The 27144-nt window shown below is 40.8% G+C and overlaps 4 protein-coding genes and 1 long non-coding RNA gene across 31 annotated transcripts in view; 3 read left to right on the top strand and 2 right to left on the bottom strand.

The window, feature by feature from the left end:
* Positions 1–15432, top strand: part of cbfa2t3 (CBFA2/RUNX1 partner transcriptional co-repressor 3) — a 56593-nt gene extending 41161 nt beyond the window's left edge. For 7 of the 27 annotated variants that reach the window (XM_078944379.1, XM_078944371.1, XM_011490059.4 and 4 more), the window contains exons 3-12: positions 535–776; positions 995–1084; positions 2314–2495; positions 4858–5141; positions 5751–5836; positions 6825–7113; positions 7573–7641; positions 8275–8328; positions 9591–9781; positions 10304–15432. In XM_078944379.1, coding sequence (XP_078800505.1) covers positions 535–776; positions 995–1084; positions 2314–2495; positions 4858–5141; positions 5751–5836; positions 6825–7113; positions 7573–7641; positions 8275–8328; positions 9591–9781; positions 10304–10696 — 1880 coding nt within the window. In that variant the 3' untranslated portion in view covers positions 10697–15432. The remainder of the gene's footprint in view (positions 1–534; positions 777–994; positions 1085–2313; positions 2496–4857; positions 5142–5750; positions 5837–6824; positions 7114–7572; positions 7642–8274; positions 8329–9590; positions 9782–10303) is intronic. The other 20 variants (XM_078944372.1, XM_078944369.1, XM_078944384.1 and 17 more) reach the window with 10 other exon arrangements.
* Positions 15433–16816: 1384 nt separating this feature from the next.
* On the bottom strand, positions 16817–18701 carry LOC144990961 (uncharacterized). Its single transcript, XR_013654847.1, has 2 exons — positions 18565–18701; positions 16817–18311 (listed from the first exon to the last, which is right to left on the bottom strand). It is a non-coding gene; the product is annotated as an uncharacterized LOC144990961 (long non-coding RNA).
* pabpn1l (PABPN1 like, cytoplasmic) lies at positions 18579–22333 on the top strand. Its single transcript, XM_011490104.3, has 6 exons — positions 18579–18763; positions 19567–19681; positions 20102–20169; positions 20248–20354; positions 20446–20533; positions 21718–22333. Exons 1-6 carry the CDS (start codon positions 18692–18694, stop codon positions 22045–22047), a joined length of 780 nt encoding a protein of 259 aa, XP_011488406.1. The 5' UTR covers positions 18579–18691; the 3' UTR covers positions 22048–22333.
* Positions 22329–24429, bottom strand: trappc2l (trafficking protein particle complex subunit 2L). Its single transcript, XM_004067053.5, has 5 exons — positions 24293–24429; positions 23864–24036; positions 23486–23573; positions 22551–22630; positions 22329–22482 (listed from the first exon to the last, which is right to left on the bottom strand). The coding sequence occupies exons 1-5, from the start codon at positions 24323–24325 to the stop codon at positions 22437–22439; spliced, it is 420 nt and encodes a 139-aa protein (XP_004067101.1). The 5' UTR covers positions 24326–24429; the 3' UTR covers positions 22329–22436.
* galns (galactosamine (N-acetyl)-6-sulfatase) overlaps positions 24380–27144 on the top strand; it is a 20869-nt gene continuing 18104 nt past the window's right edge. The window contains exons 1-4 of the mRNA XM_004067054.4: positions 24380–24965; positions 25297–25420; positions 26835–26909; positions 26987–27089. Of these exons, the coding sequence (XP_004067102.1) occupies positions 24846–24965; positions 25297–25420; positions 26835–26909; positions 26987–27089 (422 nt within the window). The 5' untranslated portion in view covers positions 24380–24845. The remainder of the gene's footprint in view (positions 24966–25296; positions 25421–26834; positions 26910–26986; positions 27090–27144) is intronic.

Below are 27144 nucleotides of genomic sequence, written 5' to 3'. Positions count from 1 at the left end.
TGTGTGTATCTTTGCTTTGTGTGTGTTTGTATATAAAACTGTGTGTCTTTACTGATCCTTAGAGCTGCAAATCTACTTTCAGCTGGTGGCCATGTGCAGGGCCAGATTTAGCTACACACCTGCTACTGGAATAAAAGTAACACAGGCCAAAGGAATATTTTTGGCTCCTCTTTAACAAGTTCCTCTTATAGTTGTGTCCTAGTGAGTTGGTGAGGAGTAGGGGGGAATAGACTGATACAGGCAGAGATGGAAGGGCTTGAGGGGGTCAAGTGGTAGCATTTGTGAGACAGCTGAAGTTCCCGCAAACACACTTGTAGCTCACAGAAACTAGCAGACAGTTGCATCACCCCACTCCCAGCTGACACGGTATCGAATTCTAAGTCTTGTCTGCTTTCCTTCTTTATCATCTTAAGAGCATCGTCCTCTGTCAGCAAGCTATAAAGGCCCTCTTCTTGTCCCAAGATCTGTCACCACATGACACCCCAGAGCTCCTGACCCAATTCACAGCCATGCTTCTGCCTGTTCTTTCTGCAGTGCTGAACGGAAGCAGCCACTCGCCGACGTCGCTGAATGGTGCTCCATCCACCCCTAACGGCTTCAGTAATGGGCCAGCCATGTCTTCAACGGCATCGCTCTCCAACCAGCAGCTCCCGCCAGCTTGTGGAGCTCGACAGCTTTGTAAACTGAAGCGCTTCCTGACGACATTGCAGCAGTTTGGCAACGACATATCACCTGAGATTGGAGAAAGAGTGCGCAGCCTCGTGTTAGGACTGGTGGTATGTTGTAATTACTGTTTCAAAATTAGCTTTTTACCTTTTTCCCATACACAATATTGGTTGCAAGCTCACAGTCAGGTTCAAACCCTATTATAATAAAAATCTATGACTAAAATGTGCTGTATAGGGTATATATGTATAAACTTTTCTAACTTCAGTGGTTTCTGTGAAAAAGGTCTTTAAAATGTGTTCACTTGCTTTCTCTGTTGCACTCTCAGAACTCCACCCTCACCATTGAGGAGTTTCATTCCAAACTTCATGAGGCCACCAACTTCCCCCTGAGGCCTTTCGTCATTCCTTTTCTAAAGGTGAGTGAGTTTTGACAGGTTGCATCTAAAACAAATATATTGGCAAATACTTTCTTTTTCTTTAAAAATGATCAGCTTCCAATCATTTCTGTAAACGCATACATTTTTGGTTTACAAAGTATTCATGAAGGTCAAAAAAAGTCTGCTCTGAAGTCTAATTTAAATATTTTCTTAAACATTTTATTTGAATATGTGTACATTTAGTGTAAGAAACTATTTAACTTTCATTAAAACATTATAGAGTAAAATATTGTTCAATATTGTCCATGGATTTTAGGACATAGTTTCTTCAGAACAACAGGAGTTCATCAGAAATTTGCCTCTGAGTTGTTTGTGGGTGGAGCTGATTGTGGCATCTACATCACAGCTAGCTTTTTCCAACTGCATATTTTCATTTGCTTCTGAGACAACAATTTGAATACAGGAATAAGTAAAAAAAAAAAACTAGATTTGAAGCTTGATTTTTGCGATATATGTCCTCCATCATGAGAAAAACAACACAAGAACATGTAAAAAAACACAATTTTTGTTGAAGTATTTTATAATGTGCAAAATAGTACTCCACCTAAAAGAAGAAAAAAGCGTGAGTTAGTTAGAACATCGTCCTCATGAAAAAGGAGATTGTCTTCAGAGATAAAGGGCTGGAGAGCACTGGGGGAAGCCTTTCTTTCATTTGCAAATATTTACATGGGATGTTTTATATGCCCTTAAAAGGAAACCATCCCTGTCGGCAAGCATATTTAATGCAGACAGTTGAAGGGTCTGCGTGTAAATAAAAGCGTGTGTCGGACCTCCTAGTGGTGTGGTGATCCTCCACATCTGGGACACTGCAGTAGTATCTGTGTTCTATCAACTTGACAGGTCTGAGAGAGCTTCTTGACAGCACTGTTACACACACGTTCACCCACAGCCACACATGCAGATCCAGTGCACATGAAAGCGCACCCCAAAGAGAGTGAGACATGGGAGAGGAATGTGTCAGGGGACCTGCCTTATCTCGTCCTGTCTATTCATCTATCACCCCCCCCCCTTTCCCCTTAGCCTAATCTGGCATTATTTCACTCTCACCCCATCCATCTAATGTTCCACTGTGAGTTTTTAGTGCTCTTCTTGTCTACTTGACTCTTCTCCCAGAGTTAACATCAGTACAATGAAAATGTATCTTTGCTGCAGCAACGTATGTCTTTACTAAGCAGAGATCTGTGTCTTTCCTTTTTTGATCACTCAAGGCAAACCTGCCCCTGCTGCAGAGAGAATTGCTCCACTGTGCAAGGTTGGCCAAACAGACTCCAGCTCAGTATCTGGCTCAACACGAACAGCTCCTCCTTGACGCCAACGCCAGCTCACCCCTCGACTCATCCGAGATCATGCTGGAGATGAACGAGCACGGCAAGAGAAGGACTCCTGACAGGTAGCTTGTCTCCATTTAACACAAGTAAACACAGACATCAGAGGACCAATGCACTGGCAGGGTTTGGCACAGACTCACACCAGTGCATTGTCAGAGTTCTTCAGAAAGCTGGGCACCCACGGGAGGCTGTAAATCTTATGGAGGGAGGGTGAGAGCCAGATTGCCCTTATGCCAGACTGTCCATGGGAGAAGAGAAACAAATGTATTAAAAAGAGTTAGAGCCAAAATGAAAGTAGATGCAAAGAAAAAAGTCAACTTTATAAGAAGTCATCAACTAAAACCAGTTATACTCCTCTTCCACATACCTACTTCCATTCTATTGCACTTTTTCATTTTTCTTCATATGTCATCACTTATTCGCCCCTCTCCTTGACCTGCTGCCCCCCCCCCCCCACAGCTATCTGTATTCAGTTTTTCCAGATGGTATTGTGATGTCCAGAACACAGAGCACATCCTGACACGGGGGTGCAATGTGGTGGGTGGTGTTTTGGTTTGGATGTACGCAGGACCAGTGGTTGAAGTCGTACACGCAATCCCACTGTAATCCGCACACCTCAGCCTCCTGGCCTCTGGCTTATAAGCAACATGTCAGACTCGGTTAGGGGAGGGGAGTACAACCAATATTGTGCCAGCTGTTCCCATGATTTGTTGCCTTCCACAATCAGAAGTGTGTACAAAGCGCGCTGACATGCACAAGGATGCACAAATAAAGTGAGCACACACAAGCGCACGCCCATCTACATGTGGCAGCAGCATTGCATTTATTTCCTTTTGATCCCCGTGATGATAAAGAGTGTTTTCCATCTGAATGCCTGGCTATTGCCATACAGCTAAAAAGATTAATATCAACACTCCCATTTAAACCGTCCAGATGGCGTGGAAAACACAACCCTTTAACAAACACGCACACACACTCGCTCAAACCGCACAGACACAAATGAGCGCAACTAAACATCTGTCAAATAGACAGCCTTGAGCCCCCACTGCCCCCTAAGCTTGGTAGCAGGGTGGGAGGGAGAAATACTTGCAATCTAAGAGTAGGCAGACGGATATTCAGATTAAGAGCTTGAGATGCAGGGTGTTCAGTTGGACTTGGTTTTGTTTGATACATATGGTGTGCAGCTGTGCAGGAGATTTAGAGGAGCAGCGCTTTACTGTATCTGCACAACAAGCAGCAATCATTCAAAAGTGTGTGTGGAGGTGTGTGTGTTAGCATATGCCATATGGATCGCTATGGAACTTTAAAAACATGTTTGTATTTCTTGCTTGGGACTCAAAAATAGGGAAGTTTAACATAAGAGATAATATGAAGCTGCAACATTTTTCATTTAAAAATAGAGATTTTAACAACATTTAAAGAAAAATTTGATCTTGAAAGGGATGTTTTCCTGCACTATGGGCTATCAGCATTCACAATACACTTTGAGGACTGGGATTCGATTAGGAGAAAAAAATGTAACTTTTGTTTTGTTAAAATGATGTTAGTTGAGATTAAACTAAAAATTTGACACATTTTTTTATGTATAATGGGAGGCTAGGAACTAGCATGCTAGTAAGAGTTAATTAAAAAAGATCTAATAGTTGAATCTGCAGTTTTGATAAAGTGGTGACAGGTTTGCAAAGCGCATGTCATTAAAGACCCACTCCATTGAAAACAGTGTTTTTAATATGTACTTGTGGATTTTTTAATATTAAAACTGCACTTCTGAGTATTTCTTTATTCAAATCCTTGTGAATTGGGAGATGATGAAAAATACTGTTGGAAAAAGCTTTTATGTGTAACACAGAAGCAGGCCACAAGCTCCCTGCTCCACTCCCCTTTAATGCATCCACTTACAGACAAATAGATCCATGTATAATCTTATCTTCCTTCTCTGAGCTGGAATCTGGTTCAAAACTGTAATTGCTTTTCTATTGCTCGTCATTTTCGTTGCACCTGTAATGTTAAGCTAGGGTATATGTGGGGCTGTAAGTTAGCAGGAGGGAGTGTAAACAGAAGGATGTGAGTAGCAGTCATCATGTCACCAGTCCTTGCCTAAAATAGCATAATCATCATTAAAGACTGTTGGGAACAATAGATAAAAAGATCGTTGAAGTGGGACTTTAACTTGCATTCAAAACTTGCATTCAAACTTGTTAAATTCAAAATCAAAAGTCTGCCTTTGTCACAAAAAAGTGATAGATTTTAGTGCTTTTATTGTTGTCATTGGTTTTATGTTACTATAAAGTCATTTCCTCACCAAACGGTGTCATGGTAACCAACAAAAATGTTAATTAACTTCAGTCTCTATTGTTTAATAGCCGCAAACCTTTTTTCCACATTCTGCCATGTTTTAGCTTACCACCATGTCTCTCTCTTCAGGACCAAAGATAGCTCAGAGAGGGATGGACTGCACCCCGAGCACCTGGCTAAGAGACCCTGCACCATCAGCCCCAGCCATCGTTTCAGCCCCAGCACCGGTCTCCCCGCTCACCCGCCCCCTAACGGTCTCCCCACACACCCTCCCAATGGCCTACCCCACCCACCCAACCCCCAGGTGGGACCCCAGCACTATCGCTTGGAGGACATGGCTCTGGCTCACCAGTACAGAGACGCTTACAGACATACAGATCACCGCGACAGTCGAGACAGGCACCGACCGACAGGTACAGCAGCTGCAAAGCACGCGTCTGGTTGGATACATTTATTGATCAGAAGTCACATGTTGCACACTTATATGGTCAGGACTGAGTGAGCTTGTGTAAATATAAGTAGGGTGTATGTGGTGAACAAAGGCCAGTTGTCAGTCCAATGTGATTATCCATGTGGCCATGTGTCTATATAAAGACCATAGCCATACGTGCTTAGTGGCCAACTGTGGCCACCATGTATGCCTTCCATCTGCTTTTCCAAAAGGAAAAAGACATTGTATCATTGCTTAAACATGAGAGAGTTGCATATCTATACATTCACTTGCACTAAAATAAATGTAACCTTGCTTGGTAAATTGGATGATTGAGTTTTTTGGTTACATGCACATGCAACAACTCAATTGGTTGTTGCCACTTTGGAAGAAGAAATTAAGAAGTTCATGCAAATAGAGTATGTAGGCCATGTATCATTCAGAGTATTTCATACTGATGCAACAGCAATTAGAAACATTTGCATAAAACTGCATAAAACATAACAATGGCCTTTTTTTATTTTACATAATATGCTATAAAATGCTCAGCATAAGGGCTGGACATGACATCTTGTCTGTTTTTCATTGGCAGCAGTACACGGAGCCCGTCAAGAAGAGGTGATCGACCACCGTCTTACAGACCGGGAGTGGGCAGAAGAATGGAAACACCTTGATAACGTATGATTGCGTGACTGTTATGGTTTCGTATGCTCATATTTTTGCATCAATCATTTCCCAGAAAGCCCAAACAAAAAGAGCAAGGTCAATAGGAACTGCTGACCGACAGAGCAGCTTCTGTTCCGGCTAAGTTACCAGTTGACGCACAGCTGACCAGTAGGGTCTGTGACAAAGGGCTGAGCCAACAAGAGCTACACACCTTTCAGGATTTCTTCCACCTACATCAACTCAGTCCAGAGAAAATCATCTTTACTTTGCACAGATCCATACTTGCATGTAAAGCGTTAGACGGGGACGGCGACGGGGCCCCAGATGGAGCTCAGGACCCCGCAGAGAGCAGCTCCAGCTGGGCTCAGCAGCTGAGACAAGAGCTGCAGTCATGGAGGGAACCGGCCAGGCTTGGACCTTTGCCAAATTTGAAACACTTTGCTGAAATAAATATAGCTGACTGGAAGGGGGAGGGACGCAGTTCTGGAGAACCAGAGAAAAAGGAGGCAGAGATGTGTGCGTTGGATGAGAATATGTATCTAGTTAACTAGACCAAACCTACAACTAGCAGACCTTGTTTGATTTTTGAGGGGGCGCTAAAAAGAGATGAGGAAAAGCAGGAAATGTGTTGAATTGGCAGGGAACAGAGCAGAGGGGTGGAAGAAATTTACTCAGCCTGTTCATCAACAGCCCAGCTGTTTCATTATCATTGTTGTGACACTCCTAGACATTAAAATTCACTGACAGGCACACAATCCATGAAGAGGTAGACTGATGTAGGAACACAGTGGCATAAAATTGGAGAATGGTGGTATGTTGTAAAAAAACATGCTTGATGACTTGATTTTTTTGGTTGGAACTCTTTTAATTCAAAACTCTTTGAACTGTAAGGATGTTTCCATTATTGTGCACATTGTGGATGTATGTAAATTGTTAAGCAAACTTTTATTTTACTGTTCTCATCACTTTGGGTAAACTTGGTATGTTTATTTTTTTTCAGCTCCTCAACTGCATCATGGACATGGTAGAAAAGACACGGCGTTCCCTGACGGTGCTACGGCGCTGCCAGGAGGCAGACAGAGAGGAGATGAATCACTGGATTCGCCGCTACAGCGACGTGGAGGAGATGAAAAAAGGTGCGAGCAACGGACAACAATGCCTTCCACCTCCTTCTACTCTTCCTCCTCCTACTCCTCACCACAACTCCTCCTCCAACACAGCTAGCAGCAGCGAATCACTGCCTATAGGAACTTCCTCGGCTGCTGAAAGGCAGACAGGCAGACAGACAGGTAGACCAACACACGCAGGGCATGTTTGGCAACGCAAAACACTCACAGCAAGGTAGGGCTCATTTGCAATAGCTGAATCTGCTAAAATGCATCAAATTAGACACAAAAGTCAGTCAGATGGTGATATTTTCCAACACATTTGGAAAATTGCACTCATGCTGTGAGGCAATACAGACCTGGTTGCAACATCTTGTTTTTTTTTAACCAGCTGATTGCATCCTTATGCTTAGAGCATGCTCATAAATAGTATTCCTATTTATTTTTAAATTGGATGTACCCTGTCTTTTTATCAAATGACTGGAAACCTGCTTGACAGTTTGTTTCCTGGTGTTGCCACACATTTGTATTGATGTCAAAAAAGAAATTGGGAACAAGCATTGGACAAATGTGTAAATAGAAAGTTTTAGAGTTTGCTGTCATGCCTGTATTACTGAATTAGTTTCTGCATGTCTATTTCAGAGTCCCACAGAGACTTCTTACACAGGCCTCCCTCAGGATATCTTCCTGAAGAAATCTGGAGGAAAGCTGGTAAGGGTGGAGCATTTTCTTCCCTCTGTTGCCGTCATGGCTGACCCCACGCAGACCAACACAACAAGCATTGTGATCTTTCATGACCTCCGCCGTGCCTACAGAGAAAACTGAGGCCCCCTGGAGTTGTAAATAAATTAGGCCTAGAGAGTTAGGGGTTTGTGTCGTTTGGAGCCAAATGCCTTCCATTTGTTACCTCTATGAAAAGCCACTGCAGTTAAGGCTGCAGTGAAAATGCAGTCACCAAGCCTACTTTGGGCCACAGCAGCGCAGCATGGGGGCGGAGCTTCACTGGTCCTCACTGATCTCCAAATTTCTTTAGATTTGATCCCTTTCAACTAAAGTGTCAAAAACGATATCAGGGACAAAAAAACAACTTTAAATATTGTTTTGACTATATTTGTAGCCAAAGATAAGCATTACATGGGCCTTCTTCTTTACTGCATGGATGCATAGAGCCCATCTCGGGAATTGTATGGCTCAGCCCTTGTTCCACCTCAGTCCCAGCACTATTATGTTGCACTCATACTCCAATACCCTGAGGGGGAAAGATGCTGCTGCTGTCGGCAAAATGCTGTGCTGCATTTTCACCAGCAGGAAAGGCTCTTTTAATTGCAGTTGTTTTTCATACAGGTACTACAAGCATCCCACTATCCCCAGCTCTAAAGCACCTCCATACCAAGCAGGGTGAGTAACATATCTCACTCTCGACATCTAATCTCTAGTGCTTGTGTGCATAAAAATGCGTGTATCTGTCACCTCTATGTCAGTAGCCAGGGTAGTCTACATCGTGTAGCTGCCGCACCTCGCTTTTAATTAAAACCAGACACATATTCTCTGGTCTGGTTCAGGTTGAGAGCCTGCGGTTCTTTAGAGAACGGGGATCTGAAGTGAAGAAGCTGACAGAAATAACACGTCTGAGAGACTTGCCAAATCCCTGTGGAATTAAAACATTAATATCGCTGCCCCCGTGTTTTCCATTAAGTGCTAATTGCCACAGCATCTGCTATGCGGTCTCCTTGATAAGAATTAATTAAATTTGCAAACTAATCTAGGTGCTGCATGCATTAGGCCAGATAATTGAGAAACTTAGAATAATGGAGATAGTGTTTAAAAGGAATAGAAGAAAGAGGAAAAGGCACTGGAAGGGAAAAAAGGAAGTAGAAACGAAGGCAAAAGGTAAAAACGAGAAGAGAGAATGATGAAAGGCCTTTAGAAGTATGACTGTGTTTAAGCCACCGAAAGAAAGCAAACTGTTTAAAACATTTTTGCATATTATTGATCAAATGCAACCTGTGCATATAAAATCCACAAAGCGTAAATGAGAAAACATTAATGTGCATTTACCGACAAGAGCAAGGATACAGCTCCCCCACCGTCTGTCTTTGTGCATCGTAGTTCGAAATATCTGCAGTGATGAAGAAAAGGGATATCTTTGAGTTCCCCTTTCAAACAAATGCATGAGAAGACGTTATCAGCTTTTGCCTGGTCATTCTCACACACCTGGCAATCCTCACTTGTTCATTATTTATGGACGTTCATGCCTTTGGACCTCGATGGCACAAAAATGCTTCTGTGTCTCGAGCTTGATCAATTGCGCATGTATTTACAGCCTGTTCCTCAGATGACTGGAGTTCACTGAGACATCATGTATTGCACTTTGAAACTAATATCTAAAGGTGGTTAAATGGATCAAGCTGAAAGAAAACCACAAAGGACAAAAGGTCCCAAAGTAAAAAAAAAGTCATTTGAATTATTATTTTAAACCAAATGAAAAAAACACCAGTTGGTGGAATAGTGATGCCAATGATAACTTGGAGGAAGATTTCAATCACTGAAATGTAATAAGTTGAAAGTCTGACAAGTTTGGGTTAAAGGTAACAGAAGATGGTAACAAGCCATGAGAACTGATGTTTTCTCCACCTTGTCCTTTTCTCTTTTTCTGACAGAGGAGGCAGTAAATGAAGTGAAGCGACAGGCCATGTCAGAGCTGCAGAAGGCTGTGTCAGACGCTGAGAGGAAGGCTCATGAGATGATTTCTGCTGAGCGCTCCAAAATGGAGAGGGCGCTAGCCGAAGCCAAGAGGCAAGCCTCTGAGGATGCCCTGACCGTCATCAATCAGCAGGAAGACTCAAGTGAAGTGAGTATCACATCTTTGAAGGTATCTCAGAGTTTTTCCTTGGGCCTTTTCATTGATTTATATATTTATGAGGAAAATTAAAAATTTGAACAATCTTGTCTTTTCTCAGCATCTATGTGTATGCATTATTTTACCTTAGCATTTAGCATTTGGATTTCTTCAAACTGAGCAGCTTTACAAAGTAAATGACATACTAATTTGCATGTTCTTAGCTGATTTAGTCAGCAATATGGAAGCAAGTATTAGGTTTTTTTTACAGCCCAGGCCCTATTGCTCTGTGTAAATAAAAACAGAAAGATGCAGACAGCCTGAGCAGCCTGCCAAGCTAAAGCCATTACACAGCAGTTGACCACCACTTGCTGAAACACAAACCAACACTTGTATACAAAATTTAACCAAATGAATTGGACATACGCTTGAATACCAATTTTCATTATTTATGTCAGAAAGGGAAAACTCATTTCCTGGGATACAGAGAAGACTTAATTTTATAAACCCACTTTGGCATTACTGTCTCACCAGAGCTGCTGGAACTGCGGGAGGAAGGCCAGCGAGACATGCAGTGGCTGCAACACAGCTCGCTACTGCGGCTCCTTTTGCCAACACAAAGACTGGGAAAAGCACCACCACGTCTGTGGTCAAGGCCTACAGGGACTGCCAGGGGGCAGTGCTGTGCCTCTGGGAACCCCATCCTCTTCCGCCTCTGCCTCATCAGCATCCTCCAGTGCCCCTCCAACACACTCTGAGAGCACTCCTCCAGGGCCCTTGTCCCTGGCAGGCCAGAGCAGTATCGCAGGAGGGACTGGCAGTGGCAGTGGCAGTGTCTCTGCCAGCCCCAAGGAGAGCAGCTCCAGCAGTGTCTCTCGATCTACAACTCCAGCTACCCCTGCCCTACTGGATGCCACCTCTCGCTGACACCTGATTCTACTCCATCCAAAACCAAACTGAGGAATCTTCCTCACACGCTGCTCCCTCTCCTCCCCCCTTACTGCAGTTTCTTTTGATTTCACTCGTAACTAAAATTGTTTGGAAAAAGTTCTGAGAGTACACTGGTTTTCCCACCTTAAGTGTTTCAGCCTGTTTTACAGTTACAGCCACAGATAAAAACAGTCCAGTCAGGAGTTTAACATAGTTTAAAGCATGAGGAATGCAGTGAACATGCCCGGTAGCTACATAAGGACACCAGGTTAGGGCTCCCATAAGTCCATGCATTGATTTAGGATTGTTTGGTAGCATAGCACTTGAACAGGATTTCCCTTTAATTTAGCATCAATGAAGGAAGACCAGCCCTGGAATGTGCACAAGCAGTCCAGGCATTTCACTGCTGTAGCATTTGTTCAGTTTCTCGATGCAGATAGGCAGGGAGCACGGATGGTTTTTGAGGTAAGGGGGGGAGAATTTGTCATGTGATTTATTCCTCAGAAACACAGCTTAGTACTTACTAAAGGTTTCTTTCTGGCTTTAAAGGGAAAAACAAAGAAAAGTCCAAATATTCTGAATAAAGACCAGTAGTGATGTTGATGAAGAAAAATTTAAACTGCTAACTACCTTGCTAGCGAGCCAAGAAAAATCTACACCGGACTCACCTCTCTGCACCATTATGAACCCAAATGAATTCAAAGATGAAAAGTAACGTGATCCAAACCCTTATATTACACTGCCAAAGTGAGTAAACAAGCGATAAAGAGAAGCACTCATAACCAAACACAAAGCAACATCACCTCTTCAGCAGATACGCCGGCCCTGAGAGCACCAGGCTGCAGAGGAGCAGCAGAGCAAGACCCAGAGTCTGACGATTTAAAAATCACAACTGTGATCCGCTTTGAGCTGCAGCTGCCTTCCGCTGCCCGCAGGAAACTACACTGACTCCTCAGCGATGGTCTAGATTAGTAAATATGAACAATGCTGTGAATCTGCAAGAAAAACTTCACAAAAAATGACAGAACCTTGCCACAATGTGGTACTTTTGTGAACAGAGAGGACACAAGGAGAAGAAGCAAATCGACTCCACTTCAAAGGAAGGAACTAACAAATACACGGCAACTGAACTGCCAAAATCTTCAACACAAGCTGGAAACCCTTGATTGCGTATCATTAAGAAGACACATGGGAAGGGGTGTTTGTGGGAGATTTTTTTTTAAAGGGGAATTTTAAAGGAATTGTTCTTACCTTTACATTCACTCCTTCCTTTTCCAAAGCCCAATGAACAGCTTAAAGAGCCTAGTCGAGGATAGCGTGAACCTTGTCCTCTCTTTCTACCTCCCCTTACCTGACACCTCTGTTCTTCACTCTTTCCCAACTCCAGTCTGCACCAACCGCAGCCGACCTTGGACAGAGCCACAAAGCAGTCTCAAGAGGAGGTTTAAACCTGCTTGTAGATATTGTTCCTTTTTTTGTTTTTTCAATAATGTCTCTTGTATCTGATGTCCACATGTACTGGCCTAGTGTATATCCTATAAGACGGACTTTATTTTGGGTCTGTTCTCTTTAATTGTCCTCCTTTAGGTTTGGGCTGAGCAGTGAAAACAGAGCAAAGACGCTTACATTTGTGAAAGGAAGCCCTGCATTGTACTTCGTTTGACTTCCTGTATCTATATTGACGAGATGAAACCCCTCTTGTAGAATATTTTGTATTGCTCGCATTGTAAGACAGTGAGAGGACGGAGGTGCAATATGAAGAAAATTCAGCTACTGAATGGAACCTCAGCAACTGCCCGTAGGGTGTCATATAATATAGATACATATAGATATATTTAAAGTAACATCGGTAACTTAATGTGAATGTACATAGTATTTTAAAAAAGGTCCAAAAATGTGTTTGCCAAATAACAAAAACCTTTAATGTCCAGACGTCCTCAAACGTACGTTTTCTAAATTTTTTCACTCATGAAAGTTAAGCACATTCTCAATTCATTTAGTGTCATTTAATTCAGAGTGAAGGAGACTATTAGAGCTCAACAGCTCCATTCTGCAGTTCTTTATTTTAGTCTACCACTGACAGCAAGTTCTAATATAGTCATTAGTAAAACAGGGTTAAAAATTGTGCCTCAGTTTTAAATCCATTTAATTGAAACTTTAATTCATTCACATCAAATTTAAAACACACAAACTTGGCCAGTTTTTTTCAAGGACTTTTTCAGATCACGCTCCATATTAGTGACCATTGTGATCCTGTCTCTTAATTCCCATCAGTCTGTGTGTTTGGTTATCTTCTCCCTATGGTGCAGGGCAAGCCATTACTGTAGAATGAAGGGATGTTCCAGTGTTAAGCTAACAGCAAAAGCTGATATTTTTCCACCCACTCTCTAGAAAGACTCTTTTTTCCCCCCACTTATTTCTAAAGATTACTTTTTATTATAAGATTCAGATCTAGGACAAAACGTTATTTCCGAAAAAGCAGAACCCCATTTGCTGTTTTCCCTTTTTTTTCTCCATAAGATTTCTCCATATGCTTCACCAACATCATATTACTGTTATACGCATGGCTGGTCTCATTAGCACTTGGAAAAAAATGAAACAGAACAAACAAAAGCTTTATAAAAAACAAATGTGGGTTTCTTTTTTTCTGGACTGTCAAGAGTCCTCTAATTCAGCTAAGCTAAGAAAGGTAAGAAAAACTGTAAGGTACCCCTGCATCTGTGTGTAGTATCTATGTGTATGTGTTATAGTTACCTTATTATAGTGTTGACCTCAGCCTTTTATGGGCTCCGTCCCCACTAGTATCTAATTTTCCTTCACTACGGCTGCAGACCACCCCTCAGCACCCTCTCCCACCTTGGCACTCGCTACCTCCTGTGAGCATACAGCTAACCCCCAGGAGATGCTTACCTGGACACTGAAAAGCTGGGCTGAGAGCAGACAAGGACACACACTAAGACTCATGAATCCTCGAAAGAAATTGTCATTATTTATGTTCACATCTTAATACTAAGATAACTAGCTAAACAGATAATGCTGGAATGTATTCTTAAGCACACAAGAGTCCTACCAAATTTACTGAACGCAGCCTCAGCTACAGCATGCCATTTGTTGTCTGAAACCAATAAAAGCACAGACCAAAGTACTCCTAACTCACCATTGTGGACTACAAAATGGTGTGTAAAACTGCAAGTAATAAGGTTAGAGCTCTGCTACACCAGTTAACCAAAGTTTCTGACGTCCACACTCTGACGAGTCCGGGCGTAGAGAGCATGCTCAGTGGACCCATTGAGTTTCACCTGTGTAGAATTCTTACTTAAGCAATTAAAGTGCTTGTTGACTACATTATGAGTGCTTCTGTGTACAAAACAGAAGTGTCTCCTTTTTAAAAAGCCTGCTTACAGCATGTTCTTACAGTAACAAAGCCTCGCAGAGATACAATGAATGCACTGTGAGTGTGTGCTCGTGTGTGGGTGGAGTATTTTTGTGTTTTTGTAAAAAAATAAAAATAAAAACTTTTTATTTATGTCTCAACAAATTACTTGAAACCTTTGGAGCTTTAATGAAAAAAAATAATCATCCGGACAATGGTGGCATATTGATTCACAGCATGTAGCAGAAGCTTTGTGCAGTAAAGCACCATGTTTGTCAATGGCACTGACATCAAAACAACACTGCAATGACAGTTCCATTCAGCTGGAGTACTTTGTGTGTGTACCTCCTTGTCTGTGAGTAAGCCCTAAGATAAACTAAACAAAGCCAAACCCATTTGTACATTTCTAAACGACCAAAATGCAACCAAAAGATGTTTTCCTCTTCTTTCGGTTTGTCTTCTGTTCGAGGTTTTATGATACATCCCAGCAGTGCAGATTTTTAAGTTGCTTGTTCTAGGCCACCGACCTACCAAAAGCTGGAGCTGCAGAGGAAAGAGCAAACTGTCCTATATTCAGATGTTCCGTCTTGTAATTGTTGGGTGGCAGGATACAAAACGATGGATGATCTGTTTTCAGTTTTTGCTGTGGTGTCATTTTTTTTTTTTTTGAGATATTCTAGATGGCAAACGCATAAGGGCTCTGGTGTTGAAAGACTTTCGAAGGGTCTCCAAAACCTTTACATCAACCGATTTGTATTTGAAAGTGTACTGGACATGGGCAAAACACACATTCAGAGAAGACAAATATTCACAGACAGACATTTGTCTCTTTTTAATTACCACTTGATAATGTTTGGAAGCTCATCTGATGCTATGGGGTCACTTCTTTCCTGTTAAACAGGCTGCGATGACGAGAAAACTCAGTAGGCAAGCAGTGGATACAGCACTCGTTTTCCCATAAGCCATGCCTCAGGATGGTCTTGTTTTTACCTTTAAACTAAAAGATAAAAAAAAAGTTTATGGTTTAATAGGTGTAGGGGCAGATTCTATACTGTATTGTGCAATACATTATTACAGAAATACAATGTTTCAACAGGAAAGGTTGGCACTATGAAAGTCTTTCCTAGTTTGTTTCATGTCCCTCTTCCAACAGTCCTGTTGCTATTTTTAGATGAAGTAAACTGTGCCAGAAGAATGAAATTCTGATTTGTATTTATTTCTTGCATGCTTTTCTCCCTGTTGCTAATACTGATCTTTAACTGTTTGCTCTGTTGGATGTGTGAAGCTGTAAAACATTCTAATTCAGGTTATTGTCTGTGTTGAGCAATGTAACTGTGTAATTAAAACATGAAATGATGTATTTACTGCTCTCATTACTTCTTTACAGAGCAGGGGTGTTCTCCAAAAGGCTCTTTAGTATAAGAAGTGAATGCCTCAGGCACAAAGATAGTTTATGTAAGTGATCTGAAGTGGTGTTTTTGCAGACACAATAGCATTAAACAACAAAAACGTTTGTTATTTCAGAGGATTAAATGTACAGGTATAGGTTTTAGACTTTTCATCATGTTTAGTTCTACAGATTTATTTTAAGATTTTAAAGATTGTTCAGTGACACCGTTTGCATACTCACAAAAATCGTATACCTGGAAGATATTAGGTTTAAACAAACTGACAACACAATCATTACAAGATCCTAGTCTGTGTGATAGTCCAATATCTACTATTATTTTGAGGTCATTTGAAACTTCCTGTCACTTTTAAAACTCATACCTATAAAACAAAACTACAAAATGCATCTGATAAAGGTGGATATATAGTAGGAAAGACTTTCTTTTCGGGGAGTGTTACGATTGGCTCTAGACCACAACAAATAAGAGGGGAGGCGAAACCGGTTTTAGCACTCAAAGTACTTTTTTTTTTTTTTTTTTTACTTGTCCTGTCCAACAGCTGGGCAGACAGATGAGAGCTGAAGGCCTCTTGTGTTTTTACATATTTTACTTTTACAACAGGGGTTAAAGTACTCAAAGTACTTTTAATAAGTTCAAACCACTCAAATAACAAAGCATGAAGATGTGGTGTTGCATCGGGTGTCTGGGAATGAAGTGTATATTTTCCCTGTAGAGAAATAGCTGAGGACCTGAGAGCAGAGGATCTGGCCGTGGCAGGAAAACCAGAGAATTAATTCTTCTGAAGAGCTCCAAAGGTGGATCTTTTATATCCATCACCTGATTTCCTAGTACCTGCACCTATGCAGGAGGAGGAAAAACAGGGTATGCACCAGGAACACACCCATACAGCCCAGGGAGAAATCTACATGGGTTTATTCGGTATCTCCTCTTCGAAATTCCTACAGTTATTAGTTAAAGGACACTGGATTTTCCTATCTAGGTGTCACTGAAAAAATCACTCTGTGCCTTAAGACCAGGAGCCCGTACTTCCTTCTTTATCATATAACAGTGAGAGGGTATCTTCTTCTAGAAAAGGCTGGTTTCACCCATCATTCATTCATTCGGGTGGTAATTTTCTCAGCAAATGTCTACCTCAGCGTATCAGTTTTCCGGCCGCTTCTGAGTCAGCTGATGCCATTTCTCCATGCAGGGGCACAAAATTCGGTTATAGCGATTCACGAACCCGTGGAAATAACTGTGAGATATTCATTAGCAGCCGGCAAGGAAGCCGACGGCCGCGTGCTCTTCATCTCCGCTCCCCTCCTCTGGACGCAAAAGTATCATACAAACGCCTTGAGTTGAGATTTTGTGATGAACCAAAGGAGACATGTGACAGAAAAAGGAAATCTGCAAATATGTGAAACCGCAAATATTGAAAAGCGAATCAGCTGGGGAATGCAATCAGCTAAACTACCAAGGCCTAGTCTTGATGAAGACCACTGTCATTCTCAAGATTAATAACATTTTATTAAAGCTATCAAAACGAAGTTAACCACATTAATTACTTCATTTTTGCTAACGCTATTTTTTGTCAAATCGTAGAATAGTGTAGTGCATAAGCAAGGGAAGATTTTGCAGTACACATCACAATTGTGCTTATCACATTTGCAGACACAGTTCTTGCTGATTAAGACCAATAAATATGCCATCATCTGTAATGTTTATATTGCAATCAATTGACCTTTAAGTAATCATTAGTTGCACATTACACAATGTAATACTCCTGTATTGTAATTAAAAGAGCTTTGATTTTTTTTTTTTTTTAGATTAGATAACTTTATTTTTCCCATGATGGGGAAATTCACTTATCTGCTGTGTAGGTACCATAACCATTTGGCCTGCAATAACTGTTCGGGGTCCTTTCAACTGAGGATAACACTACGGTAACCCCACTTGGACAAACTACGTAGTGTGGAGATCTGCTCGGGCTCTACATATTTTCATTTCACGTTTCCTTTTGTAACCTAAAGTTATTTGCCTTCATAGATTGTGTCTGACATTATTCTTTGTAATGTTTATTGAGAGATTTTGCCACAACCCACTTTGTAAAAAGACCTGTGGCTGTTAGAATGAACCTGCTGCTCCACACAAACGAACCGTGTCTCTGAGCAGAGCAGCTGGAGTCTCGTAGCTTCGTGTTCGCAGGCAGGGAAGGTGCTTTGTTATAGTGTGCGGTCCAGAGAAGGGTTCGAACCGCAGTCCATTCGGCTGCAATGCACCTAATAATATTCATAATAATAAAAGCACGTTTAGAAGATAATCTCGCTCTGTGTCTGAGCTCTGTTTGTTTACGACGGACCGCATAATATCTTCTTCTATGGTAATATCGTAATTTGTCCAGATCAATCACTATCTGACACGTCATCGGACCAACGGACAGCCAATCACATAATGTGACGTCAGCACTAGTCCCAGGACCCCGAAGGACCCCTAACGTTGTTGCAGGCTGGATGGTTATGGTACCAACAGGGGCAGCAGGAAGGACATTCAGAAATGACAGCAAAAAGGACATCAAAAATGACATTCAAATTAAATTAAGTTAAACTCAACAAATTAAACTCATATTATCTGCTTCTGACACAAATATATTCTTTTCTACAGACAATTATAGAGAATGTATCAATGTGGTGAAACAAAATAAAGTCATGGATGGATTACAACAAATTATCTTTGCACCTAGAGGGGAGCCAGTTTAGCTCGTGCTGGTTTGCGGCGCCTTCCGTCCGTGAAACCCAGGTTCGACTCCAGGCTGCTCCCTGTTCCCTTCTCTAGTGGAAGAAGATCTTTGCACCTAGATAAAACCAAAGTGATGTTTTTGTGGTCAATACCAAGCTCTCAAATAAAATAAATATTCTGTTTGTACACACACATTATCAGATGATTTCTACATTTTTCCCCCCTTTTGTGTGTGCAGATGAAGGAGGCTACTGGGCCCCCTGCAGTCAGAGCCATTGATACGGCCCTGAAAACAGTCCCTCCCCTTCAAGCGCAGATCGGTCTGGCGTGTCATCTCTCTCATTCACAGGTGATATCTATTAGCTTACTTCTTGTGCAGTGAAGAGGTGTCCGTTTGCTTAACGTCGTCCGTTTGCTTCCGGTGAGAGATATTCTTTCGTGGCGGTTTGGGTGAGCTGCTGTTCGTGTGGCAGATGCAGATCCTGGGCCGGGGGCATGGCTGAACATGATATGGAGTACCGCTATCTTGAGGGCGAGGCCATGAGTGGGCATATCAACGAAGATCCGGTGAGTCGTCACTGGTTTTTACATAATTTCATCATGTTAAGTCGACATGCTTCAACAACGTGATCCAGAAAATCTTTTAGCTAGCAAACATCATTAGCGGTCGAGTCGTTTTCTTGTAATAGCCTTTAGCATTTCTCGGTGCTGGTTTAATGTTAAAAGAGGCCATCCCTTTTCCAAAACAACAAGTTAATATTTAAAAAGACGGAAAAAGAAAATCCCCAAATGCTTTCCAATGTCCTTCTCTTTGGATTCTATCGACGAGAGACGTGAACACATAAAGCCGTGAGGAATGATGGGTAATCGTTTGTCCACAACAAAAGGCTGAAGTTATGTCAGGAGTAACTGAACTATATTGTACCTGTACACCAAATAGTATGCTAACGGAACTCTTGAAGTCCAATACAAGTTCTAATTTGAATCTACTGTCTCTTTTAGTGTGAATGATTCAAATATAATGATGCAGTAATTGTGGAAAAAATGCTAACAGAATCTCAGTTTTAAGTCTGTTGGGGTAGTGCAATGGAAACATTACAGATGAATGAGCCTTGGGTCTGCTTTATTGAGCATATTTACGATTACAACTTAAAAAAAATAATTGTAAGAGCCATATTGTCTAAAGAAATGCAGCTAATGAGTGTAAAATGTTTTAAACCCAAAGGAGAAGCCCAGCCTGGGTAATATCGGCACTTAATATTTATTTACTTTTTTATATTTTTACAACAGTCACTTCTGGTTTTAAGTTTCAGGCTATCATCATGTTAATCACAATGGGTTCTGTGTCCTTTTCTCTTTTTGTGTCTCAGGAACTGATGGCCATCAAAGCCAGGGTTCAGGAGTTGGAGATGGAAGAACAGACGGAGAGACTGAAAGAGGAGGAAAGATGTGATGCAGAGGAGATGCTGAGCAGTCCTCAACCTGGTGAGATGTCTTCTCTTCTCTACTCGTTGGTTTTGGACACATGTCTGCACAGATAAACACATATCTTTATACATTTGCTATGTTTTGTGCCATGTGCTGAATTTGATAAAGTTGATCTTAATCTTAATTCAGGTCAGGGAATTTAATTCTGCCTGCCTGGCTAAACTCTGTTACATTTCATTACTGTCAGATCAGTTTTCATCACTGTCCAGTTAGACAAAGCTGTAAAAATCAGATGCCCTCTTACCCTCTGTCAGTTTGTTGGTCTTGACAACTATACCGCCCATAAAGCCATTTCAGAAAAAAATCCACCTCATCTTAAAGTTTCAAAATATGATTCCATATTTTATTTTATCAAGGGTAATTTCTGGCAATAATGGCACACTTCTCTAATATAATCAGTTTATGTTTCCATTCCAGGGCCTTTCTACAACATGACTCCTGAAGAGAGGATGGATGCAGACAACAGATCAGTCTATGTGGGGAATGTAAGGCTTGCACCTCTTTGCATTGCATTTGGCATATTGTTTTATCAGTGTCCTGACACTCCTCTGAACATATCCTAGGTGGACTATGGAGCCACTGCAGACGAGCTGGAGATCCATTTTAATGGTTGCGGTCCTGTCAACAGAGTAACGATTCTGTGTGACAGGTTCTCTGGTCATCCTAAAGGGTGTGTGGTTCATTTGCACGTTTGACTAATCTATACAACAATGGGCATCGATGGTTAATTCATATTTTGTTTTTTTTTTTGTCTAAAACAGCTTCGCCTACATTGAATTCTCCGATCGAAGCGCTGCACAAAGTGCTGTTGGTCTGCATGAAACGATGTTCAGAGGAAGAGTCCTTAAGGTACTGTCTACCTTATGCTAATGTATACCACATCTGTCTTATCTTATTGTGAAATACAACTTATTGCTTTTTCTGGAGCTGGATTTGTTTTTAAATTGCACCACACTTGGTGTGACTGTCTGGTTTTCATTGCTATATTGCATCTGCACACATACAGCATTAAGTATGAAAGTTTATGATACTTTTCGTAAGCCTCTCTGATAATTATTTTATCTGAGCTAATGCACGTGACCAGAATCAAAGCTGCTCCATATTTTTATGTGGATTGAAAAGAGGTCTGCTGGTTTACAAGCTGGCATGAACTCCGTTACCTTAACTGGGGTTCTTTTACAACTTTTCAAAGTCGTTTAATCGCTCAGCTTGGAGGGTCAGTTGAATTTTAATGTTTAAAAAGTACTTTCATCTACCAAGGAATGAGTTTTAATCAAATAAATGAAACATATCTCCAGTTTAAAGTTTCTTTTTTTTTTATCAAACGGTATTAAGTCCTTGTGTGGCTTTCTTTTTGCGTGATCTACAGCAAAAAACAAAATTGTTTTCAAACATTAAAAAAAATTCCCATTTATTTGAATAGGATTTCTCCAAGAATTGACAAAAAATCAGTCAATTCCAGATAAAGATAAAAATTGTCGTTAAGAGCAAATGCAGGAAAATATTTGAGTTTTAAATAACTAGTATATAGACTAGAGTATCTTTTGGCTAATGTGAAAACACTGACACATCTTCTCTTTAACTCACTTTTTAGTAACAGGCTCTGCAATCTTATTCTCCTATTTGCACTCAAGTTTTCTGCAATCCCAAAGTTTGACCAAATGAATGTCTGTGGTTCATGTCCACTCCAATGTGTCAATAGTACCAAAAAACTACTATAACTTAAAGGTAGTCATGGCAGACATTCTTGCTCTGTGCTTTCACTGCTCTGCTTGCTGTTGATCATGATTTGGTTACTCCCTCTTAACATGCTGCAAACATTTATAAATGGACAGTGGTGTAACATAGTGAATGGGCCGAGTAGTTAGCTGCAAACGCAGAATAATCTAAAAGGTCTAAACATTATCTTGGTTATATCTTATTTCATTTAAATTTAGCCTTTTTTTTTTTTTTTTTGGTTCAACATTCCAGAGTTGTGAATGATATATTGGTAACGGATGCCTGAAGAGTAACTGGCATCTCTTGGTTTACAGGTGTTGCCTAAAAGAACCAATATGCCAGGCATTAGCACCACTGACAGAGGAGGACATAGAGGGAGTCACAGCCGAGGAAGAGGAAGCGGCCACCGTCCTCCTAGATATCAAAATGGCTTTCGAGGCAGATTTCGGTACCAGTCAACAAGGCCACAGCACCAACCCCCCCATCCCTATTACCAGGGAGCATCTGTGGGGAAGAGACAGTGGGGTCACACTGACTACAACGAACAGACATCAAAGCGCTACCCATGTCTCCTCCTCATCACGCCACCCTCAGAGGAGGTGGGTTCAGGATCTAACGGACAGCACTACCCACAGCAGCGCTAGATCTCTCTGCAGCTTCCTGCCATGTTGGATGGGTGGGATTTTTAGGCAGCAAAGGCTTTTCTCTCCTTTGAAATCAAACTGAAGGTCCAACTGCTGAGTTTTAAAGTTATGCTGATGTGAACGCATGGGACAAGCCTTGAACTCTTGATTTAGCTGCATCTGTTTTTGTTTTTTTACAAATTGATGGGAGTGTCTTGTGTGTGCCTGAAATGTTAAAATCCAGTGAAATGTGCAACTTCTTTACTATGTGAATAAATAAAAACAATTAAGCAATCCACCGGTTAAAGGTTATGCAGGTTGTCATTATAAACTGTTTAATCCCAATTTTACATTACAACATTTAAACACAATAGAAGGCCATATGTACAGTGAATGCTGAGAAGGAGAAGTCAGCCGGTTTGAACCATCATTCCAGAAACGACTCCGTTGAAGGCTCTGTGTAAGAGAATGGAAGTAAGTGTGTGAAATGCAGTACAATGCCTTTCATTAGAAAAAAAACTCACTTGGACTGAATGGGATCCCCAGGATTATAAAATGGGTTGCACATAACATCTGTAAAAGAGTTGTGCAACTTCCTGAACATCTGAAAGAGAAACTTGCATTTAAACAAGATGCTGAAAGAAAATCGACCAGCCAGCAGTAATTAAACATGTTTTCAAAATGTCCCCTTTCCCTGAAAATAAAAGGGCAGACGAATGGCACTCTAAATGATCAGAAGTGAAAATAAATACTTAAAGTTGACTAAAAATTGAAATATGAATCAATGTAAATTCCTGAAAAATATTTGGTGCATAAAAAACATTGGAAATAGTTTAGCCAGTGACACCAAAGACCAGAAGAGCCGGCATAAGGCTTAAATTCCCACTCCGAACATCGTTTGATCTCTTTAAAAGACCCATGGTCTTTTAATTAAAAACATGCCGTTTTTAGGCGGAAAAACAAACATGTTGCTTTCTAGAAAATAGCTTCTTTCGAGTTCACCGAGTTCTGGGCGGGACCGTCGACGTGGAGTAAAGCCGCCATCTTCCCATCATCTGTTCAGGCGCTCTGCTGCTACCTTACACCCCCTCAAAACCCCAACCTAACATTACGCGTGCAACAAAGTTGGCAAGCAATATTGGAGCTATCCAGCCGGATGCCAGACGAGGAAAAGGAAACCATACATGGATCTATTAGTCTGCAAGTAGATGTATCGGAATGGAGCTTGTGGCATGCGAAAGTAGCTTCTATATCACAATTAAGTTCTTTTTCAAACAGCATTTTTTTGTCTGCTCCTGATTTACAACAATTTGAATAAAGAAATACTCAGAAATGCCACTTTAAGCTTAAATTTCTTTACACGTGTCCTCCATTAAGAGAGGAATGCCACGAGAACATGTTAAAAACAAAAAACACAATTTTCATCAGAATGGGTCTTGAATTTAATAGCATAACTTACACTTCTGATTTCATTGTCCCGCAAAGATGTATTCGATGAGTCCACAACAATAACAAACTTGACCTTGGAGTTGGTCACATACCCATACCTAGTTATTTTTCCAGTCAAGGGTCAACAAATGACACATTTAAAGACTTTTCCTTAGCTATTGACAGACCTATTTGATTTTAGTGACACATCCAACAACTTCAGACACTTTATCTTTGTAATACTAATGCTAAACGATTCAAATGTCATACACAGCATATGCATTAGTTTATAGCTTAACAACAGAGGTTTTCACGTATTTGTTGGAAAACAATCCAACAGATCAATCAATGATAAATTCCGGTCTTCCCACACATTTTCTAATAAAAACAAAAAAAACCCAAAGGATACACTTTATAGTCCTCGGTTGGGTAGAGGAGACCGAGGTACAGTTCCCTTTGGTCTCCCAGGGCTTTCCCAACAGAGGAGATCTTCTCCTCCACCACATCCAGAGAAGTGTGCACTGTGTAGTGAAACTTCAGCTCGTTTTGAGTCGCCACGCTGCGGATGTACAGCGGGTAGTTCTGAGAAAAGACACAGACAGGAGGGTGTGATCAAATAATATAAAGAAAGTGGAGCATGATTAACTTCTCTGCCTTTTACATTACAACTCTGGCTGTTTTAGCCTAACTGATTTAGTTATATCGGTTGACACAATATGTGAGTGTTTTAGGTCAATGTCACAGCTCACACTGTTACCACATATCACTACGCAAACAAAAAAACATAGGTTATCGTTAGTTAGAAGCTGTCCCACCAATTAATTTAATCAAACGTTACCTCTTTAGCTATCACTGCTATGCACACCGCCATGTTGAATGTATCCTTCTCTCACTTGTCAGCCGCAGTCATGTGACACTACACGTTGCATTCAAAACTATCGGAAAAATGACTATCACAAGGAAACGTAGGTGTGTGAGTTTATTTGAAGGTGTATTATTGTTGTTGTTATTATTATTGTTATTCGTTTCTTTTACTCAAAATATCAAGATACATTTATAAAAAAAGGAAAGTTAGCATGATTTTATTTTTATACGTTATGCATAATTGCTTGATTTATTCAATCAGTAACAAAACCTGTACTCAGTGAATGCAGCGTTAAACAAGGAAGCGTTTTATTTCAGATTCAAAGAAACCTAAATGCAAACTTGCTAAAATTACGCTACAATTACTAAATATTCTTATTAATATCTTACGAAACTAGTCAAATGTTATGGTATCTACATAAGAGTGAATGCAGGCGTTTGAAAAAATGCTTGAGAAAACCTTTTCCTTGAAGCTTACATGACAACACAAGAACTTATCTTCTGACTTCGGCACAACAATATCGGCAATGCGGCGAGTTGCGTCTGTTCCTTTTCTTAGTGTTTTGAGTGCAACAATATGTTGCTTTTTGTCGGAAAACACACCAAATACCTCATCTCCAAATATTATCATCATGCTCATGGATGACGTAAGTTAATTAATCATTTTTACAATTAAATATGAATGTGCACAAAACATCTGAAAGTTAGTGTTTTGGAGTGTTCTTGAATATCTTTATATTCCATCTTCATGGGGATTTCTTTTTAAATGTTTTATTCTGTTTTTCTTAAATCAAGTTTGAGCTGCAATGTGACATTATTCCCATCCTGTTGTGTAGGATTACAATGTAAATAAGTGTGATGTTATGGCTGAGAGATCAGTCAGAGAGCCTCCTTTATTCTCTGTTACTTTAAGTTGATAAGTAGTTGCTGTTGATTCCTCTTTCCATAAATAAGTTGCTTTCTTTTTCTGCTCCTCAGATGGGCTGGGGGGATTTGGGGGTGTTTGGCCAGCCTTCCAAGGAGACCCCCAATCTGGATGCCATGGCTGCTCAGGGAATTCTCTTTCCAGACTTCTACACTGCCAACCCACTTTGTTCACCATGTGAGTCAGCAAAAAATGTTGTAAAACCTGCACGGGCAGATGTGTGTTTATTTATTAACATTGTACGGCAGATGTCCAAGGTTAATAAGTATATAGCTATGCACTGCAGCTTGAAAAAATTAATTTACCTAAAAAAACAAAACTTAAACGGCATCTAATGACAAAGTCCTGCAGGTATTACAACAAACGTTATCATCAATCAGTAGGAATGATGAAGTTAATCAAGTCTATGTCTAAATCAGTTGCTGTGGATCTTTATGGATTCCTTAAATAAGAAAGACAAAGTTTACACATTCATACAACATTAAATGGTGGTATACAACCTTGTACATTGGTAACACAATGTTTGTCAAAATTGAATTTCTTTAAAAGATTCATTTGAGAGTTGGAATCCTACAAAATGGGTCTGATTTGAGGCAAACTGCATTCCCAGCCTTGGAAGTGGCCACAAAACTTCCTTAATGATATATATAAACAGTTCCTGTTACACATTCAACTCAAACTACACCAAGTGAGCCAAGTTACATAGTTCACTTCACATGTAAGGCTGGAAACCACGAGTGTACAAAATTCCCCTGAGAATCTACTAGGTGTACATCTGTTGTGTTTATTGGAGTCAAGCATTGAAGCCATGACCATGATACAAAAATATTTGGACCCAAACTCTTCAGATCCAAATACTAATCTACAGTCAGTGGGACGTCACCCATAGAAAATGGCTTACTTCCGGCTGCAATGAAATTAGGTCAATTCATGGCCATTTTTTGCAACATGGACACCACCGTGTCCAGTTTTCATATACAGTCAATGCCACCGTGGCCATAATCGGCCATGTTTGAATGTGTTAGTGTCTCAGGGATGGGGCTGCACGGTGTGTAGTCTGCATGCTCTCTCTGTGCATGCGTGGGTTTTCTTCAGGCTCTCCAGCTTCCCCCCCACAGTCCAAACACATGCTTCATAGGTTAACTGGTTACTCTAGGGTCCCTAGGTGTGCATGTGTGGGAGTATTTTTGTTCCCTGCGACAGACTGGCGACCTGTCCAGCGAATGTACCCTGCCTTTGCCCAACAGTAGCTGGGACAGGCTCCGGCAACACCGTGACCCCAGCAGGGATGTAGCGGGTTAAGAAAATGGATCAATGTTTCAGTCATTTTCACATTTTTGCAGAAGTGCTTTAAAAATTCAGATAAACTGATCAGTAACAAAAAATAAAAATATTTTAGAAAGATACATGTTACTTAGCTGAATAACTGTTATTAAAATCCTTCACAGTAATCATTTTGAACACATTAAAGGTGAAATATTCATCATATTTAGGTTGGTAGAAGGAACCATTGGTTACTTTCTTTATTTTTATGTATAAGACATTTAAGTAAACACCAATTCCCCAAACTTTTCTATAATTCTGTCCACAGCCAGAGCTGCACTTCTCACTGGAAGGCTTCCTATCAGGAATGGGTTCTACACAACTAACGGTCATGCCAGAAATGGTAAAGTTTTAAGATATTTTCTCTCTTTAGAGCTTTGTCTTTTAACAAAGCTTGTCCACTTGTCCATGTTTTTGCAGCTTACACACCACAGGAGATAGTGGGAGGAATCTCCAAGGATGAGATTTTGTTACCTCAGTTGCTAAAGGAGAAGGGTTATGTCAACAAAATAGTTGGCAAATGGTAAGCTCTTTTACCATTTGACTTTCCTCCAAGTTCTCAGACATTAATGGTCAGA

Source organism: Oryzias latipes, chromosome 3, assembly GCF_053564925.1.
Source record: "Oryzias latipes strain Hd-rR chromosome 3, Olatipes_Hd-rR_3.1".
NCBI lineage: Eukaryota > Metazoa > Chordata > Actinopteri > Beloniformes > Adrianichthyidae > Oryzias > Oryzias latipes.
The sequence above is the reverse complement of the archived record's forward strand: the minus strand, read 5'-3'. Positions and strand labels throughout refer to the sequence as shown.

Coding starts and splice junctions, on each gene's coding strand:
- trappc2l (XM_004067053.5), bottom strand. CDS start 24,325: ATGGCGGTGTGCATAGCAGTGATAGCTAAAGAG. Junction 24,037..24,292: donor TAGCAGTGATAGCTAAAGAG/GTAACGTTTGAT, acceptor GTCTTTTCTCAG/AACTACCCGCTGTACATCCG. Junction 23,574..23,863: donor CCAACCGAGGACTATAAAGT/GTATCCTTTGGG, acceptor AAAAATAACTAG/GTATGGGTATGTGACCAACT.
- pabpn1l (XM_011490104.3), top strand. CDS start 18,692: ATGGCTGAACATGATATGGAGTACCGCTATCTTGAGGGCGAGGCCATG. Junction 18,764..19,566: donor GGCATATCAACGAAGATCCG/GTGAGTCGTCAC, acceptor TTTGTGTCTCAG/GAACTGATGGCCATCAAAGC. Junction 20,170..20,247: donor GATCAGTCTATGTGGGGAAT/GTAAGGCTTGCA, acceptor AACATATCCTAG/GTGGACTATGGAGCCACTGC.